The following is a 19,308-nucleotide window of genomic DNA, read 5'->3' as shown; positions in this document are numbered from 1 at the left end:
CTTCTGGTAGTTCGAAAATTGGCCAGGAACAAATTTTGAGTTGGAGACCCCCCGCACAAAATAGTGTGACTTAGAACATTTAGAAGTGTCGTAAAACAACAACAAGCCGTATTGATTAAAACGCATTAGAACAGTGGTCGGCAACCGCCGGTCCGCGGCCTGGTAAAATTTATCAGGTTAAATGCTAAAAAACATTTTGCCCATATATCCTGGGGATGATAAACTAATTTAAGCAATTTCATTGCTAAATATTTGTAGTTTTTTGAAGACCGGTCCGCGATAAAATTGTAGTTTCAAAAACGGTCCGCAGTGCAAAAAAAAATTGCCGACCCCTGCATTAGAAGATTGCATTTAATATTATGATTTAACAGGATTTATTTAAGAGTGAAAATGCAGTAATAAAAATAGCCACATCTGTCTCGCGAGCCAACCCTGAACATATACGCAACAATGGCCAAGCAGTATCTGACAAACAATTACGTATCTTTTGACGACATGCGCTGCACTACTCTCCATCTGGGTAAATTCCCTTTTTTCTTTATTGTTGTTTGGTTTTGCGCGTGCGTGTGTCCAGATTCACGCATTTTGCTTTTAGGTGTTGATGTTGAAGAATTTCTGATCTGTATGATTCCATTTTCGAATTTGTGTACTTGAAAAAAAATGGATTTAATAATGTACCGCACATTATTTTCGAGGCTGCTGTCCGGCTCAAAGACGCGAATTGTTGGACATGCTTCCATCAGTTTTCCAAAACATTATTTGACCAAGAGCGTAAGATACATTTCAATGGACTATGAATCAGGTATTACAAAAGCCTGATTAAACCTGAAAAAAAAAACAAGTGTATGGATAAAATTTATGTTTTAAGATTTTAATTTTATGATGTTGCTGTTATAGTTGTGTTTTTTACAAATAAAAGTGAGGACTCTTACAGCAGAACCAGCGGTTGACCCTGTGACTATTGACAAGCGTGAAAAAATAACATTGATTGGTCTCAATCGACCAAATTCCAGAAATGCGGTTAATAGAGATATGGCTCGTCAACTAACTGTTGCTTTCAAAGCATTTGAAAATGATGAACAAAGTAATGTTGCTGTGCTACATGGAATTGGTAAGTTATTAAGATTTAATGAGCAAAACAGTTTTTTGAAATTATTTGAATTTTAGGTGAACACTTTTGTGCTGGTTACGACTTGAAGGAGCTTGCAACAAGCAAAGAAATTTTGAGTGAGGAAACAAAAAAGCACATGAGCATTCATGGAGCAATGGTGATTTAGTTGTTTGTAGTTACATTTGAAATTTGTGTATATAACTGCTATTTTAGAATAAGCTTTCATGTTCTTCATCCAAAGTTTTTGCATCTAATACCTAAAGAGATACCCAATGACAAATGAATTGTGTTATGTGTGTTTGTGCAGAAATCTTTTGTTTAGTGTTTTGGTGTAAATTACACTCGAATTTATTAGCAAATGCTAATATACACAGCTTTATGACCAAATTCAGCTATCTTTGGAGGTAAGATTGTGTGAAAATAGTGTTTACTTATGTTTAATCATTTATGACCAGAAAATATTCAGTTGTCACTGGCATGTTTGCATGTTAAATATCAACATGTGGTTGTTGAATTAGGAAATTCAACATGGGTTTTGTACATACAGATTTTATGGTACTAAAGCATCAACTGAATTAGACTTTTTTACTTGTAGAAAGGCAAACAAGACTAACCGATAAAATGGCAAAAAAAATTTTAGAATATTTTTTAATTGTTAAAAATATCGAAATGCAATGTTTTAAAAAATTATGTTACATAATTGGCTGATTATAAATCCTGGTAAATTGATTCTGGCACTGTCAACTGATGTTAACCTGGAAACAAACATTTCCCAACTTGTGATAGGTGACTGATTGGTTTGCAGATACACCTTAAAAACCTTCTATGTGTACACAGGGCCCAACACATTTACACATCTGCAAACCTGTTATAGCTGCAGTAAATGGATATGCAGTTGCAGGGGGGCTGGAACTTGCCCTTTTATGTGACCTTCGGGTGTTCGAACAATCAACACAAGTTGGTGTACTAAGCAGGCGTTTTGGTGTGCCCCTTATAGATGGTGGAACGGTAAGTAAAGTGTGTATGCATCTTTCGTACATCACAGTCTGTTTTGCATTTTTGCAGGTTCGCCTTCCCGCCTTAATTGGAATGTCAAAAGCTCTTGACTTGATTTTGACTGGTCGGTTGTTGCGTGCATCGGAGGCACAGGAGATGGGAATTGCCAACAGAGTTACTGAAGATGGTGGAGGTGATTATTTTGGCATGTCTCATAGTTGGCAAGTGCTATGACTGCCTAGTAATAGGTATTATTGTGAAATGGGAATTGTTTCTACAAGTTTCTTCTTATCAGCACCAATCTTAAACAGCTGGTTTCTTATAAAGGGAAGTTTTCGTAGGAAATGCAGAATCTGTAATGAACGTCAATTATTGTGCGCCGCGGCGATGAGGGGATATACAGTTAGGCAAAACTCGAGTCTTATTATTTCCTGAGCGGATGTTTTGCGAAACGCATATGGATTAGTTGTTTTTGTTATTTCAGCTTTATCGGCAGCAGTTCAACTAGCAAAAGATATATCCAATTTTCCCCAATTATGCCTTCGTGCTGATCGAAATTCAACTTATCACTCCGTTTTTGACGCCGCCTCCATTCGGGTGCGATACGTTTACGTCTATACACAAAAGTCTTTATGTTGTGTTTTTTTTAGTGTAGTTAATACAATTCTTTGTAATCAGGACTCCTTGGAATATGAGTTGGAAAACGCAATGGATGTTCTTGAGCGCGAATCTATTTCAGGTGCCCAAAAGTTTGTTGAGGGTGTTGGCCGAAAAGGGATGTTTTCATAAGCCGGGGACTTTGTTCTGTAATATAAATTGCTACGTGTATATTTTACCATGTCTTTTTTATCATGCTGCTTGTTTCGCAAAGTCCGCTGTCGTTTGTTGTTGAAAATTTCGTTGTTTTGATCTCGATAAAGTGTTTATTTATTTATTAAATCATTTTGGGGTTTATCATTGCGATTAAAAAGAAGGAATCTGGAAACTATATATGCTTATTTGTAATATATTTTAAGTTAAAAAAAACACAAGGCCAATACTTCAATGCGGTAAATTTGCGGCCCAGAACCTTACATGCTCGCAGTATAAGTTAGGGCTACAGACATCCCCGTCATCGGCGGTCCCGGAAAGACTCCTTTTGTGGGTTTGAATCCCACCGCAGGCTAGTTTTTCTAGCCTATACCTTGTCATATGGGGGTGAATGCTAGTTTTTCTAGCCTGCCTTGCCATATGGGGGTGAATGCTTGGTGACCGGCTGATTCGGTATTACGCCTTCAATAGGCCTGGCGTACTATGACATCCCCGTCAAGTCGCCAGTATATGTAAACGATTGTTTGCTTTAGTCAGGGATGCTCAACACCGGTCGTTCTCTGGAATTTTTAAAATGGGTTGGTGAGCGTGTCTACCCAAACTAGCGGTTCTCACGCTGTGGTCCGCGACGCTATTTTAAAGGTACCACAACGAGCTTGGACGTGTTTCTACAATCTCATGTAATTCCAGATCTTGCGACTGTACGAAGAAGGATTGGGGAAATAAATGCGTGATGAATCTATGCCAAGAAATGGTTATTTACTTGATGGTTTATTTACTTTATTTTAGGCCTACCATATTTCCATCACTAAAAAGGAGGACACATTGTTGAAATGAACATGGAAAAACCCTTTGAGTCCCACCAAAAATTAAAGGCTTCAGAAATTACGGTATACAATAGTTTGGATAAAGTTGAACGATTATCACACCACAACACTAAAATAAGCTTATATTTTCAAAAAATGTAAAAACTGAATTCTTTAAAAAATAAGAGGAATATGTATAAAGGCATAATTGTCACATATGTATTTGGTAAATCAGACATTCCTTAAAAAGGAGGACATTTGGGACCTTTTTATTGTCCTCGGAGGGTAACTTGTTTTTTTGTCTAAAAGGATTTGACATTGAGTTGTTAACTACAGGTTTTGTTTCGCTTAATTGTGATCATGTCCCCCATAAATCCCTTAATTGTCGCAATCGGCCCCTCCCCCCTAAAGAACCCTTATCTAAACGGTCTTCACTTTAAAAGGATACAGTAGCTCGAAGTTCACTGAAAATTACGTTTAAAGCTGTTTATCACATGATTTAACCACAATGCCTTGTACTAAACCAAGGGTTAGCAACCGTTCGAAAGCAGGGGTGTCAATTGGGCTTCTCTAAAATACGCAATCTACGCAATCTATATGCAATCTACTAAAAAAAAACTAGATGTTGACGGTTAGGGCTATTAGTGTCTGGGTGAGGGTTTATAATAAAAATAATTTTACAATTTAATCCCAGATACCTTTTGGGCCTAATTTTCTTACAAGTGTTAACATGCGGTACCATACGGTGTTCAATACCACTCTCAACAGGGTTGCCATATTTTATGATACACAATCCCTTGCCATATTTTATGATACACAATCCAAATTTATCTCGGTTGCGTTAACCCAGTTTTTCTCAAATATTTTCGTTATTTTTTCTAAACGGTCCATTATTTCGAGGGCTCGCGGTTCGCAAGCTTGAATGTGTATTTCAGAAAAACGAAGTTGATTGCAGGATTTTCGCTAGTTATGCAAAATTGCGCATAACAATGATCCAAATCTGACATCACAGACAAGAGAAAAGAATTACAATTGTTGAAAAAAAAGTTGAAAATAATGCAATTCAAGAGAGAACCATGAGAAAGTCGGGTGTTGTAAGGTAAAATACAGTGATCGGCACTGGGCTTAAATAATAATGCTATGTAGAATACAAACTATAAAATTAGATTCACCCCAGATATTGTTTGAAGTATGTCCTATTTAAAATTTCGACCACTAGAGGTGTTTTGAGCAACAACCGTTAATGTTTCTGACGTCATAGGGCTGTTAACAAGCCCCTAACTGCCATGGCGCAAAAACGACTTTTTTTTTTTTCACGGGGTTCGAACCCAGGATTCTTCCGGGGACGAATCCCGATCAGGGTTTTTTATGTCTGTATATGGGTCAGGCGCGCCGGAATGGTTTCGGCCAAAAACGACCACAAGCAACCCACCAACGAGCAACATACAAACTGGTTGCCCTTGTAACACTATTGCGCCACAGAAATCTTTCGTTTGTGGTGCCCAGTGACATACAAATACGTTTTACACTTTAGGGGCTTGTGGGGTAAATGTTAGGACTACAGGGTTGAACACAACAATCGACACCTATAAACGGCATACTTTTCAAGAAATCCAAATTTGAGCCAATTCTGACACTGTTTAAAAACTCACCCATTTTGGGGGGCTAGAGGGGTAAATACTGGGGTTATCAACAAAAACAAAGTGGGATGCACATCTACATGAATATATCTACCATCTGTGTAAATTTCAGCCAAATCCATCAAACATTTGATGGAAAAACGAGTCGGACAAACTTTGGGTAAAAACACCCATTTTAGGGGGCTAGCGGGATAAATACTGGGGTTATCAACAAAAACAAAGTGGGATGCACATCTACATAACTATATCTACCATCTGTGTAAATTTCAGCCAAATCCATCAAACATTTGATGGAAAAACGAGTCGGACAAACTTTGGGAAGAAAAAAAAGGAAGAAAAAACAAAACAAAAAAAACAACAAAAAAAACAAAAACAATTCGAGTAAAATCGATATGTGTCCCCTTCAGGGAAGGGGACCCATAATTATTACAACTTTGATTGAAAGTGAACCTTGAGCAAGTTTTATGTGGCCCGGTAACAAACTCCTCACGGACCGCGGACCAGTGGTTGCCGACCACTGCCCTAAAGCAGGGCTTCTCAAACTGTGGGTCGCGAAATATAGTTTTGGGGTCGCGAAGCAGCGTGCGTTATTTGTCATTGTCACATTAAATGGTTTACATGCATAAATTTATTGTTTAAACATCATTCTCGTGTATAGGCTATACCAGGGGTGCACAAGTGCGGCGACATAGACGAGTTTGTGCGGCCGTGAACATGTTTATTAAAATGTATGTACTGGCTGGCGGTCGTGACGTAAATAAAAACTCTTTTACCAAATAGCTGAAACAGTTTTGTTATTAAACGAATCTCCCGCAGACAATAAAATGTATAAAAAAGAAAGATTCTAAATATTTTTGCCAAATATTTTGATTTTCAAACTGCTCTAAATACATTTTGTGGAACTTAAAGAAGTATTACCAGCCTATAGAAGCCATATGCGCCAGACTTTTAATGCCTATCGTGTGCAAACAATGCGAAAAAGCAGAAACCAAAAGCGTCACAATATAGGTTATTACGTCATAAAAGCTAACACTGACAATCTGTGTATTAAGTTAGGCGCTATTAGATGGCATATATATAATATCTAAGTATTTCTTTACATCAGTAATTTTGAAACACAAGCAAGCAGGCAATTGGAGGCCGTTGAGGAAAAAAAATATGCGGCCGTCATAGGGAAGAGGTTGTGCACCCCTGGGCTTTACCCATCAAAGGGTCGCGTAGAAATTTCTGTTTGAAAATGGGGTCGCAGAACAAGAAAGTTTGAGTAGCCCTGCCCTAAAGGACCGCGGATCCCAGTTTGAGAACCGCTGCGTTAACCATTTTTGCGATCCAAACACTTCTATTCCGGAATAAATTTGGAATATTCGGAAGTCACACTGACGGCGACACGAGAAAACGTTAGATACGGTGCTTTGATCCTTGTCAATTAACTTTCTGTGTAGGCTTTCGTTTGGTTAAGTTTATTAGGCTAAACTCACTACTCTTTCTATCCGTGAAACAATAAGCACATATATGAGGGGTCTCCAACCTTTACCACTCTAAAAACCATTCGGACCAAGTTTACACAGAAAAAAACTTACAACGGGAGCCACAAAGACCTTTTTTAATTTGAAATAAAACCCACTGAAAAAACGTCTTAATGTCTCACGACATTCGACTTTTTGTTGTTACAGTCAAACTTCGATACTATGCCACCCTTTGGGACCGAGAGAAAGTGGCATAGTAGCGAGGGTGGCATAATAGCGAGGGTTGTTTTTAAACATAGCCTTGTGACGTGACAATGTACTGTAATGCCACGTTGTGTTGTACGATTATAATTTATTACAGTATACAGTAAAATTTATTACAAAAATACGGATAGAACGTGCCTAGAACAAACAAGATCTGTTAGTTTTGCCGTGACACAAGCACAGAACGGCGTTTACATAACTCGCTGCAAAGCCGTGAAACCTCTTAACATTTGCTTATTCAACGATTTGTTTTTCGTGTTTTCTCTGTTTTATCATTAGCTCAAACCGAAAGTTGTCAGAGACCCAATTTTTTAATCCATAACCAGACCATTAATACAGTAATACTGTACTCTCATGTGTCATAGTATCAAGGGTGAGGGGTGGCATAGTAAATATATTTTCGATTGAATTTAGTTGGTGACGATCAAAAATGGTATAGTAGCGAGGGTGGCATAATAGCAAGGTGGCATAGTATCGAAGTTTGACTGTAGTTACTTCCTTGCATATTAGTTAAACGGTCCCCCAAATTTATCCAGCGGTTTCCCAAAATTTGGACTTGCAACTACAACTACAGTTTTTGGTATTTAAATGAAACACTTGCGGTCTCTTAAAACTACTTAGCGGTCACCCAAACCAAACCTTAAAAAAACAGGCCTGCAGCATTATTACGTTACGTCGCGGTAACTACAAGTTTCTTCGCTTCATAAAAGGTTACCTGCACTATTTACAGGCTTTGTTGCATTAAAACTAGAGATGTACCGAATATTCGGTTTGCCGAATTTATTCGGCCGAATCGGTCATTTTTGCGAAGATTCGGTTTCGGCCGAATAATTTGTTGCGATTCGGCCGAAACCGAATCTTTTACGAACACAAATTTAAAGCGTTAAACGTGTCTTTTCTGATTATTAAGGTACCACGCAATCTTTCAAAAGCCCAAACATAACGAAAATTGCGTCAATTTTATCTTTTTCAACACGTTTTCCCCACTGTAGTCAAAAATTAGTAATTCATTGGCAGGTTGCCAATCATGCTTGAGGCAATTTTCTACCCCACAGAACTGAAATGAGGACGAAACACAACTATTCTGCACTAGTTGCCTGGTAGATAAACATTTGTTTCATGTAAAACGCATACTGTACGAAGTCGCGTAACGTCATAAATGATTCGGTTGATTCGGCCGAATTTATTCGGCAAAACCGCCGAGTATTCGGTTTCGGCAACGTAACCTGATTTAAAAATAGAATACCGGTATGAATTGGTAAGTCAGTTCGCGTCCCGTTCTGGAGCCCAGGGCTAGTCACCTGTTGTTTTGAACAAGCACACATGACAATTGTCATTAATAGTAGAGATTACACCAGCATTTGTAATTGGTTCATTTGAAGGTACGTAAAACAGTTTTAGACTATTGGTGCTGTACGCTCTCAGCAACCAGGTAAGTGGTACGGCTAAAGCATTATGTACCGACGGCCCGTACTGTACTGCCAAGTGTCAACCGTGCCAACCGTGCCTACAGCCTTGTTCCTTCCATTCCGACAGTCCGAAAATTCACCATTCCGCAATTCCGCAAGGAAAATTCGTGGTTAGAGTCGATAGAAATCAAAAAGAAAAATGTGTTATTATTAAATGTTTTCTTCTAATCTTTGTCTTGTTTGACCATTATCAGTAATCTAAATATTTACCTATGCGTTAATAATGAAATTGGAAATACTTGTTGTCGATTTTAGAGAGCCATGTGAGGGTAGTTTTAAAATACTGTAATGTATTGTCAGTTGTCATCACTTAAGTTCAATTTTCATTGATTTTGTGCAATGTTGTTTTTTGCCGGTAAAGGATGTTCTTTGCCGTTGCACACTTCCAAAAACTCAACCCAACTGCAGCTTGTGTCAAGTTCAATAGATATAGACATGTGTAGTCTGTAGTGTACTGTATGAAATGATTTACTTGGAAGTTTTTGAAAACATCTTCATCCCAAATATTTATTGGTCAATTTTTTTTGTTTTCAGATAATTAATATCATAACAACGAATGTAAAACTAAACCACAAAATGAGCTTCTGTGTTTTGCTTTTGGTTGCTGTTTCAGCCACAGGTAAAGAATTAAAAATCTTAATTTATTTTAACATATATTTATATATCCAAGATTCCAAGTCATATTTAAAACCTTAATTTACAATTGGGGTCAGGGGTAGCAGGCTGTTATCGGGCACATGGCTATCTCATGATCTACCATCCCAAAATGTGTTATTGAGTTACATGGCTAAATGAAGTATATATATTTGACACAAAATTTTTCAACTGACAATTAGATTACATATGTTTTAGTCAAAATGTTGTTGTTAAACATACAGAACAAACTTGTTGCCAAACCTCACCTTAGGGTCATTTAACAGTAATTATGGGTCCCCTTCCCCGTCTAACGCGGATTTGTTCCCACGTTTTGGTCAAGAAAGAATGGTTCAAACTTTTTCAAATTTATACACATTATAGATATTGGTTTAAAGATGGTCCATGTGAATTTTGACCCCGTTTGGTCCCTCGATTCACCCACAGCCCCCCAAAACGTGAAATTTTTAAAACGGCTGCTAAAGCAGATGATTCTGGAGTTTCATACTTTTTTGATTGGTACATTGCAGCATTTTTTAAAGTATTTTGTAACTTGAAGTTGTATATATCCATTTTCACCCCTTAACCCCCAAATATTTGTTTGTTTGTTTACATGTTAATGAGGTCAGAAATACAAGACTTAACCTGCTGAAATTTTAATCAGCTGTGGATAGGGTGCACCTTGTTGGCTGTTAAAAATTTCAGTGCAATCGGCTCAGTAATTACTCTTACCTCAAATAATATGAAATATGTTTTTACATGGTGTCTTTTGTCAAATTTGTGCTTGCTCAGTGCACAGCTGACGCAATGGGAGTGATTCCGGACCCACCCCTTTTTGAAAAGTTGTGCGTAAATTAAATAGGCCAAAATCGTTCCGTTTACCACTGCGTGATAACAGGGAGTCGTTATCTCAAAGACGTGAGCCTTCAATCTCTTGTATTCGCTTGTTATCTAATCGCCAATTGTGACGTAACAAGGGTTTAATAAGGAGGTTTATGCGCTAACAATCGGAAAGTTACGTTCCGGCTAGGACGCTGATACCAGTTTCTTGCTAAATGGTAACTGCACTAAGTGCAACATATCAACCTGTTTTTGCATTTGAACAATGTAAAAGTGTTAAAAACGTGTAATGTTGTGTTGCTTTGATCCGCCAAACACGTAATAGTTTGTCAAAAACATTAGATCGATGTAAATCGAGTTATGTTATTAGGGTAATTTGTTACTTGCCAGGCACAATTTATGCCTTCTGCAGTTACCACCTTTAGTGCATTCGTGACTTTGCGCAACTTAACAGTAGGATTACCGCTTCAGCAAGAGATTTAGTTCTTTAGAAATTGGACCCTGTTTTTTTAAGCAACGATTTTGATTACCTGACAGTCACGCTTATTTTGCAGTTGCAGTTTGGCTGAGTAAGCTAGATAGCAGCGGCGAAATCAGAAAACTACAAAGCTTTCGCTAAAATTACCTGTTCTTCCTGTCAATTAGATGGGTAGAGAAACCGCCAATTTTGGAAAAAGTGCTTTGCCGCATAACGCGTCGTTTTGAACGACGTGTGACGTCATAATGACGTCATTGGGGATTTCCCCCAAAAAAATTGTTGGACCCCCCCCTTTAAAAATTTCTGGATACGCCCCTGATTGGACCCAAATATACCAGTTAAAAGTAGAACATTTTGGAAGTATTTGTTTTTTCTGTTATATTTGTTGTTTACAGATTATTGTATATCAGTGAAAAATTAACAAATTTTGTTTGCATTCTTGTTATCTACTAAATTGTTATTTGCCATACAAAGTGTAATATAAAGATGGAATCCAAATGATTTTTTGTAAATCCTTAAATAGGACACTGACTATGCAAATTGACTTTATATAGAACAGTCACCTTGGTGGTTTAAGTGTAGGTGATTCAACAACCATTAGTTCAATGACATGTTAGAAATTTATGTGAAATTTCTGAAAGAACCAGAAAGAAATATTGCAAGAAAGGCTTATTACTGTAATGCTACTGCTTCAATACAAACAGTTTTATTAGCGTTGTAAAATGATTAAAGGACTTGAATACATAATTCATATGTTTTACTGTTCTACACTAGGGTTTTCGATCAAAGTTTAATCAACTTTTATAAAACATTATAAATTTGATTTTTTAGAAGTAGGCTCACAGCCACAGGTGACCACAGTTGCCCAAGGCATTTGTTCACCAGAAAACAATCAGTGTTCCAACAACATTTGTGTGGAAGATGCAAACTTCTTTGCTGGTTTTCGCTGCTGCAAGAAATCTGTTTGTCTAAAATGTATGGAACTGTTTTGTGAGTTTTAACCCGCTCATGAAAAGTTTTTAAAACCAGAATAATGTTTGTTGCAGCTGAAGGTAGATACTGTCCAGATCCAGGCAATATTAACAATGCAACAAGAATTCCGGGCATAAGGAAGAGAAAATATCCCTTCCAACCTAAGGAATCTGTGGTATATAAATGTGTAGAAGGGTTTGCATTTTCAACTGGTGGGTATCCACGCATCGTATGCAAAGAGGATGGAACGTGGATGCCACCACAACCCAATTGCCACCGCTGGTATCTTGACCCTCAGATTCACCCATCACCGACAACCAAAACCAAACAACCTAAGCAGGAAAGAAGCGATGTGAATATGGCTGCTGCTGTTGGAATTGTTAGTGTTGCAGTTTTGTTAATTCTGGCAATTGCTGCATGGTGCACATGGAGGTAAGACTTTTTCTGTAGGTTTTTGGTGATGTAGTTAGTGTTTGGAAGAATTTTTTACCAACTGACACTTCCTCCATCATCTAAATATGACCCTGGGATGTTGAAGTAGAGTAGTTGGCTGTTTGAGATGAACTGTATTTGATTTGGTAAATGCAAGACCCAGGTGTTATACGTATAGTTATAGGTACCCTTCTCTGGAAGGGACGCATTGTTTTCATTTTTTCTGCTCAGTGTGCACTGCATTTTGGTGCTGGTAACAGTTTAAAAACAGTTATACTTACTGAAGTACATGGCCCTGGAGTTTCATTGTTCGTTGGTGCATTGCAAAGTGTTTTAAAACATTTTGACATTAAAGTAGAGACTATCACAAACCATTTACCACATAGGCGCCAACTTTAAATTTTTATGCCATATATATGACGTCATGAAATACAAAATTAATTTCCTGTCGCTACATATGATGAGACTACGTTAAAGCTTGCAGTATATAAGTTTACACACCAAAGTTCCACTGCCAGGCCCTTCTGCTAGTGTTGCAATTCAACGCATGTTGTGCACGGTAACATTACAAAAAAAACGGGAACAACAGGGGTGTGCAACCTGCGGCCCGCAGGCCAAATGCGGCCCTTAATTAAAGGTTGTGCGGCCCACAGAGACGCTTGAATTATAAATGTACTGACAAATGAGTCTAACTAATATATGTTTTTGAGCAGAATAATGCGTCCAATGCTATTTTTCTGCAACCTGGCAATATGTGACCAGAATCAAATGCGAATTTTACTTGTAGTTAAGCATATTTGTTAGCAACAAATTGAAATCACCTTGTGTTATACACAAGCGCGGCCCATGATCTAATTTTGGCAATTATATTTGGCCATACAGCAACAAAGGTTGCACACCCCTGGTATACAACATGTCGCCTTTTCATGGGTTGTGAAACAATAGCCATGCTTGAAATCAATTGTGTATGTTACATTTGGTTCATGTTAAGAAAGCATATAACGCATTACTAAGGTTGGTCTGATTCTCGGGTATGCGGCATACCCGTGTTCGGTGCCGATGCTTTACCACTATCTCCTGTGCACCTGATAACATGGTGCACAAAAGTGTTGTGTATTAAGTTTCATTGTGTTGCTTTGTCTTGGGGAGCATTTTGCCCCATTGAAATGATAAATTTCTCACTAGTGTGCTGAAACAGTCGGTGCTGCAGTTTTGTTTAACAGAATGTTTTTTTGTATGTGTTAAACAGAAAATTTAAAGGTCGGAACTTATTCTTGCATGAACAAGGTCAAAGTGTGGTTCTCGTAAACAATTCTATACCAGTTTTTGCACAGTCAGGTATGAGTACACATGCTAAATGGCATTACTTTTGTAGTTTTTAAACTATTGTTATTGCTGCAGTTGATTTGATGTCAGATGCGATTTCTGCTGAAAAGTTTAATCATTATGTAGCCCTGAGACATTTGAATAATGATCAAAAGTTTGTTGAAGAATTTGAGGTAAACATCCTATAACTTCTTTTTTTGTTCATATCTTTCTTGCAAACGGAGCAATTTTGAAAATGAAGTATATATATATTTTATTTATTTCTATTTAGGAAATACAAAACTTAGATCAAAACCGGCCAGCATGCGAGGCTTCATCATTGCCTGAAAACAAAGATAAAAATCGCTACACCAACATAGTGGCATGTATGAACAATGATTTAATAAATTTTAAATTCCCTAATGATTGAGATAAAACCACCTGTATTTTAGATGATCATACAAGAGTGAAACTCCATCAGCACAAACACAGACACCAGACAGGCTTACACAGATCATCTGACTACATAAACGCCAACTATGTATCAAGTTATGACAGGGAGAGAGCATACATAGCTTGTCAGGTTTGTTTGTTTTTGTACTGAATAAGACATTAACATAATGTGACTGAGAGAAAGTGAAGTATTGCTGCTTGCAACTAACTTCAGTAATATTTCAGGGCCCACTTCCATCAACCTACAATGATTTTTGGAAAATGATTTGGGAAAACAATGTCACCATTATAGTCATGATTACCAATCTGGTTGAAAAAGGGCGAGTAAGTACAGTTAAAAAATTAGGTACGAATTAAAGTGGTTTAAATGCCTTGGGTTTTCTGCAGAGAAAATGTGACCAGTATTGGCCACAGGAAGGGAAGGAACAATACAAACATGTTTCTGTTGTTCTGAAAGAAACACAAACTTTTGCCAACTACATAATTAGGCATTTTGCTGTCAAAAATAACAAACTTGGTCGACGAAATGTATGTTTTCTGTACATATTGTTTGTTGTTGATGTTTTTGCTGTTGATGTAACTTTTTTTCTGACTTAAAGACAAATGAGAGAAAAGTACTTCAGTTTCATTTCACACAGTGGCCAGATCATGGCACTCCAGAATATCTTTTACCAGTGTTAACATTTATTCGCCGATCTTCTTCAGCTAATGGAAGCAATGGTTCACCAATTGTTGTTCATTGCAGGTGATTTTATCAATACCTAAAATAATTTAAAATTGGTTTGTTTTGTGTTACTACTAGTTTAAAAAAATTGATTTGCATTGTACATATCCAATTGTTTTTACAGTGCTGGGGTTGGCAGGACTGGAACTTATATTGTTATTCACAGTATGATGCAAATGTTTAAAAAAACTGGCAAAGTTGACATTAACAAGTTTTTGAGACATATAAGGTTGCAAAGGAATCATTTGGTCCAAACTGAAGTATGTTAACTGTTTTTATAAGGGTATTTGTTTTTTAATTTTTTGTATTTATCTGCTTACAAAAATAGCAATGATATTTGACAATGTAAACAGGTCTCAAATATTGAGTTTTTTGTGCAGTGTTTAAGTCATTTGTTTTACTTGGCAAGTTCTAGTCCTGTATATATTTTTGTAGGATCAGTATGTGTTTGTTCATGATGCCTTATTGGAATACATCACAAGTGGCATAACAGAGTGTTCTTTAAAAGACCTACCACTGTATTATGAAAGTCTTCTTGCCACAACCAATGCAGAAAAACAATTTACATCAAACATTGCATGTGCTAATGAAGCTGATGGGAATGCTGGTGACTTTGGTGTCACAACAACATTCAAAACAGCTCTGGAAAAACAATTTATGGTGAGACAAGCAAAATCCAAACTTATAGAAAAAATGGTAAACTTTTTTTAAACATTCAGAAAGTTGTTTATTTGCATCTTGATCATCTTGATTATGAATTTGCAACAAGAACTGTAAATGAAATGAAAAACAGACCTGGGGCCATTCTTCCTGTTTTCCGGTCAAGAGTGCTGCTGTGCAATCGAACAAGTGCTGAGGGATCAGATTATATAAATGCCTCTTTTGTTCAAGTAAGTGTTTTTTTATTATAACATGAGATGAGATTCACTGGTTTAGTTGTCAAGCATGATGTTTGTTATTGTACAGGGATACAGAAGTAGTCATGAATTTATTGTTACCCAGTTACCACTGGCCAACACCCGCAAAGACTTTTGGCAACTTATCTGGGATCACAACGTTCCAACTGTGATTACCCTAATTGATGAGGATTGGGTGTGTTTTTACCCATTTTCTTTGCTTTTATGGCATGTTTAACCCAAATGATTTTTTTGCAGAATTCATCAACAGACATATATTGGCCAACAGAAAAGCATGCAATGCATTGTAGTTCTTTTAATGTTAGTTTTGAATCAGAAACTATTCTTACCACTCCATCTATGGAGCTTTGCAGTATTAAAAGCCGTGACTTCATCCTGGAAGCCACAAAGGTTTGTTTTAAATACGGGTCCCCTTCCCTGAAGGAGACACATCTTGATTTCATTCCTTTTTTTTCTCTGGTGATGTTTGTCCATGCACATCCATACATGAAATATTTGATTGATTTGGATAAAACTGTTACAACTGGTGGATATGGTCATGTAAAAATGCCATCTGTTTGGTTTAATTCCATAGCCCCAGTACTTATCCCCCTAGCCCCCAAAGAGTAAAATGTTATCAGTTATGAGATGTTAATGTCCTTTTGACATCAGAAGAGTTAACTGTTAGTCAAAATACCTCTAGTCAGGGTTTTTTTAAGGTTTGGTTTGGGTGACCGCTAAGTAGTTTTAAGAGACCGCAAGTGTTTCATTTAAATACCAAAAAATAGCCATATTTAATTTTGGGAAACCGCTGGAGAAATTTGAACGGTCCCCCAAAACACCTTAAAAAAACACTGCCTCTAGTGGTCGAACATTTTAAAACTTTTCAGATTGAAACAAAATTTTACAAGGCTGTTGTTTGGATCATTTTGGTTTGGTATTTTATTAGTTTGGGTGTGTAACCCTATTAGTTACCCCACCAACCCCTAAAATTAATGCAATTCCAAATTGGATAAAATTTGGACAGTTGTGTAATAACTTATTGGGCATTTTTGCAAATGTTGCACGTTTTGACTGACAGATAAAAAAATCTAAATAATTTAAAGCAGCTGCGTAAACTTGTAGGTCTACAGTACTTTTTTCTATAATTGATCAAAACACTCAAAATAACACTTCAATCTGATGTATACATAGAATATTATGAGAATCCAGTTTACAAATGTAATTTCTGAATGAAAAATACAGACACATAGGTGGAGCCATTGATGTAGCCTGCAATGCAATCGTAAAAGTCTATGATATAATACAAACTGAACATTTCCCATTTCACAAACAAATTTACTTGAGTTGAAACCTTCATTTCCATTACTTGTGGTTTACAAAAAGATTTAACTTAGTTTTCTAATTTAACTTAGTTTAAGTTTTAACTTAAAATGCAATTTAATAGTGTGTATAGTATTTGACCGATATTTGACGAATTTGACAAGTATCTGACCGGTCAATTTTTATTTATTTTTATTTTTATTGACCGGATTTTATTTGACCGGTCAAATGCCCAACCCTAAGATGAAGTATCTAAAGCAAAACCGAAGCAAGAGCTGCAGATGCCGTAAAATGACTTAGGACCTAGCAAAAAATTTGCCCGTTATGAGGTGTATTGAGCATCACGCCATATCAGCCTAATTATTTCACTCACTTGATGGTTTATGATTCACAAAAAGTCGTCAATGGGCCATTTACAACAGTATAAAGTAGGCTACAAAGTGTAAAATGGAAAGTTCACTGACAGTGCAACCTCTACAACACCACGACAATGCAGTTTGTAAACATTTTTAACTTTGTAAAAAATTTTGACTTTGTAAACAATTTTGACAATTTTTGACCTATTCAAGTCAAAAAATAATCGCCCTAGTAATAAGTCATTTTAGGTGTCAATTCATATGCTGTACTCCGTAACCCCATCAGTTACTCCACTATTCCCTAAAATGGGTGAATTTATCAAACAATGCCTGAATTGAATGATATTTGGATAGTTTGTACCTCATATAGCATGATTATGTAGAATATTATCACTAAGTTTCAACTCATTGCTTCAAACCTAATGACGGTCATCTCACAAGATGAAAACATTGGTGATTATGGGAGCCATTATAAAATATGTGTGGGGTCTATATGTATGTGTTTTAAAATAGACCATAGTTACAAATGCCCACATAGTCCATTCTGTCCATATGTAACCTTACAAAATATTGGTTGTCATAGCCACCAGGCACCAACAAAATGTGTGTTTAGGATGATTACATACTGGAGGTGAAACAGTTTGAGATTACAAGTTGGAACACTGACTCACCAACAAAAAGTCAATTGCATGCTTTAAAACTGATTCATTCTCACACAACTATTAAAGAAGGGACCACTGTCATTCAAGACAGGTAGGTTGAAGTTACCTTGTTGTTGAAACTGCTGTGTTTTGTCTGGGTAAAATATCTCCATTGCTGCAGGTAATGGAAACAAAAAAAATCTCTGTACCAAATTCTTTTTTGTACCATGACATACTTTTCTGAACATGTTTTTGCAGATGTGGTTCAACTTCAGCCATTCAATTAGCTTGTTGGCATTTAATTCATTCACAACTGAACGATGAAAGTATGGTTGACATATACCAGACAGCAATGCTTGCATGTCAAATGAGACCAAGAGTTTTTACATCACCAAGTCATCTCAAATTTCTTTATGAAGCAGTTTTATTGGAGGTTAGAAAGTGGAATACCATAAAATAATGTACAGTAGTTATCATGAAATTACAATTTTGTCTGCATTTTTTATTTATCTAGTGTTAATTTATCCTAGGAGTTAAGAATGAGTGGCTTAAACTTTTTTTTAAATTTACACAAGCGTTCGATAGTTAACTGAAGTTGATCCTCACAAAGTTTAGCCAGCAGTTCACCCACGAGCCTTAAAAATGTTATTTTCAAACAGACTATCTTGCTAAAATACATGATTGAGGAGATTTATGCATTGTTGGTTCCTTCTGGAGGTGTGGAACCCCCAGTCGAGAACCACTGCATACACCCTGTAACCTGATTCCATATCATTCTGTCCTAAATTGCCATCATTTACCCTGGCCCAAAAGAGGTTAAAACTTTGAACACTGTCTAAAATGCATTGTATTTAGGCAGTTGTACATCATATGGCAAATCTAGTCTATAATTGTTGCTGTCTGTGCCCCTAAAAGTACAGCCTTTATGATTATTACATGGCTTAGCATGTGACAAGTTTCTGCCTGCAGATAGGACCCAGTGTAAATAACAAGAAAGAAATAACTTCAGCCTCAGTGATATGCAATGTGCTAAGCTAACCTTCTAATTTAAATATGTTCATGATCTTTGTGACCATACTATATTATTACAATCAGGCAAGGGTAAGATCTGATCCAGCAATTGATTTGGAGGAGCCAAGAAAAAACCCCGCAAGTGTTCAGAGGAAAGGTGAAGTAAAAAAACGAAGGAGTATCACCATTAGTGTGGAAAGCAATGTAAGCCATGCTGATGAGCAAAGATTGTTGGATGATGACTCAACATCTCCAATACAATCTGAAAAAACTGAAATCAGTGATGATATTTGCCAGGATGACCTGCTTGTCTGACAACAATCAACTCACATGATTTTATTTTCCAGTAGAATTGTTTAATAATTTACTGATTTTATCTTTCAGCACTGCAGTTTTATGTCAGATATTTTACTTCATACAATTAAATGGGGGAACATTGGTGGTTGCTCAGTTCATATTTTTTCAATTTGTGCTTTTTCATGTTTTTCGAGTTTCAGTAGTACATTGTGATCCCCAGCATAATGGTACTTTTCTTTGACCTACTTTTGCTTGTTCTTTACAACATTTTTTTCTCTTTTATCTGCTACCAAACCTTTGTATGGTACTCTTCTTGCCTTGAAAATGTTGTACATGTGTCAAATACAGGTGCATGCTTTTGATATGTAGCAAAAGTATCTTTCAG

At 36.8% G+C, this 19,308-nt stretch overlaps 2 protein-coding genes across 5 annotated transcripts; both read left to right on the top strand.

The window, feature by feature from the left end:
- The first annotated feature begins 550 nt into the window (after nucleotides 1-550).
- LOC145239583 (putative enoyl-CoA hydratase/isomerase YngF) lies at nucleotides 551-3,097 on the top strand. Of its 4 annotated transcripts, none has more exons than XM_080102945.1 (8): nucleotides 551-802; nucleotides 938-1,111; nucleotides 1,168-1,268; nucleotides 1,486-1,515; nucleotides 1,949-2,119; nucleotides 2,177-2,300; nucleotides 2,592-2,704; nucleotides 2,786-3,097. In XM_080102945.1, the coding sequence occupies exons 1-8, from the start codon at nucleotides 661-663 to the stop codon at nucleotides 2,894-2,896; spliced, it is 966 nt and encodes a 321-aa protein (XP_079959071.1). In that variant the 5' UTR covers nucleotides 551-660; the 3' UTR covers nucleotides 2,897-3,097. The 4 variants fall into 4 exon arrangements, with proteins under 4 accessions (XP_079959071.1, XP_079959070.1, XP_079959069.1 ...); XM_080102944.1 differs by having other exon boundaries at nucleotides 935-1,111; XM_080102943.1 differs by having other exon boundaries at nucleotides 920-1,111.
- Nucleotides 3,098-9,073: 5,976 nt separating this feature from the next.
- On the top strand, nucleotides 9,074-19,285 carry LOC145237345 (receptor-type tyrosine-protein phosphatase gamma-like). The gene is made up of 18 exons (XM_080100159.1): nucleotides 9,074-9,181; nucleotides 11,345-11,488; nucleotides 11,560-11,917; nucleotides 13,167-13,255; nucleotides 13,319-13,416; nucleotides 13,515-13,608; nucleotides 13,675-13,805; nucleotides 13,901-13,999; nucleotides 14,063-14,203; nucleotides 14,275-14,420; nucleotides 14,524-14,659; nucleotides 14,835-15,059; nucleotides 15,119-15,289; nucleotides 15,366-15,491; nucleotides 15,554-15,706; nucleotides 17,588-17,727; nucleotides 17,874-18,048; nucleotides 18,711-19,285. The coding sequence occupies exons 1-18, from the start codon at nucleotides 9,139-9,141 to the stop codon at nucleotides 18,939-18,941; spliced, it is 2,700 nt and encodes an 899-aa protein (XP_079956285.1). The 5' UTR covers nucleotides 9,074-9,138; the 3' UTR covers nucleotides 18,942-19,285.
- The last annotated feature ends 23 nt before the right edge of the window (nucleotides 19,286-19,308 follow it).

This window comes from Phallusia mammillata, chromosome 7 (genome assembly GCF_965637545.1).
Source record: "Phallusia mammillata chromosome 7, kaPhaMamm4.hap1.1, whole genome shotgun sequence".
NCBI lineage: Eukaryota > Metazoa > Chordata > Ascidiacea > Phlebobranchia > Ascidiidae > Phallusia > Phallusia mammillata.
This window is presented reverse-complemented; position numbering and strand designations above follow the sequence as displayed.

What these genes read in the sequence shown, in the direction of transcription:
- LOC145239583 (XM_080102943.1), top strand. Translation starts at nt 661, where the DNA reads ATGGATTTAATAATGTACCGCACATTATTTTCGAGGCTGCTGTCCGGC. An exon ending in TTCAATGGACTATGAATCAG is followed by an intron (nt 803 to 919) that starts GTATTACAAAAG and finishes TACAAATAAAAG; the next exon opens with TGAGGACTCTTACAGCAGAA. An exon ending in AAATTCAGCTATCTTTGGAG is followed by an intron (nt 1,516 to 1,948) that starts GTAAGATTGTGT and finishes ATGTGTACACAG; the next exon opens with GGCCCAACACATTTACACAT.
- LOC145237345 (XM_080100159.1), top strand. Translation starts at nt 9,139, where the DNA reads ATGAGCTTCTGTGTTTTGCTTTTGGTTGCTGTTTCAGCCACAG. An exon ending in GAGCATACATAGCTTGTCAG is followed by an intron (nt 13,806 to 13,900) that starts GTTTGTTTGTTT and finishes GTAATATTTCAG; the next exon opens with GGCCCACTTCCATCAACCTA. An exon ending in CTCTGGAAAAACAATTTATG is followed by an intron (nt 15,060 to 15,118) that starts GTGAGACAAGCA and finishes TTAAACATTCAG; the next exon opens with AAAGTTGTTTATTTGCATCT.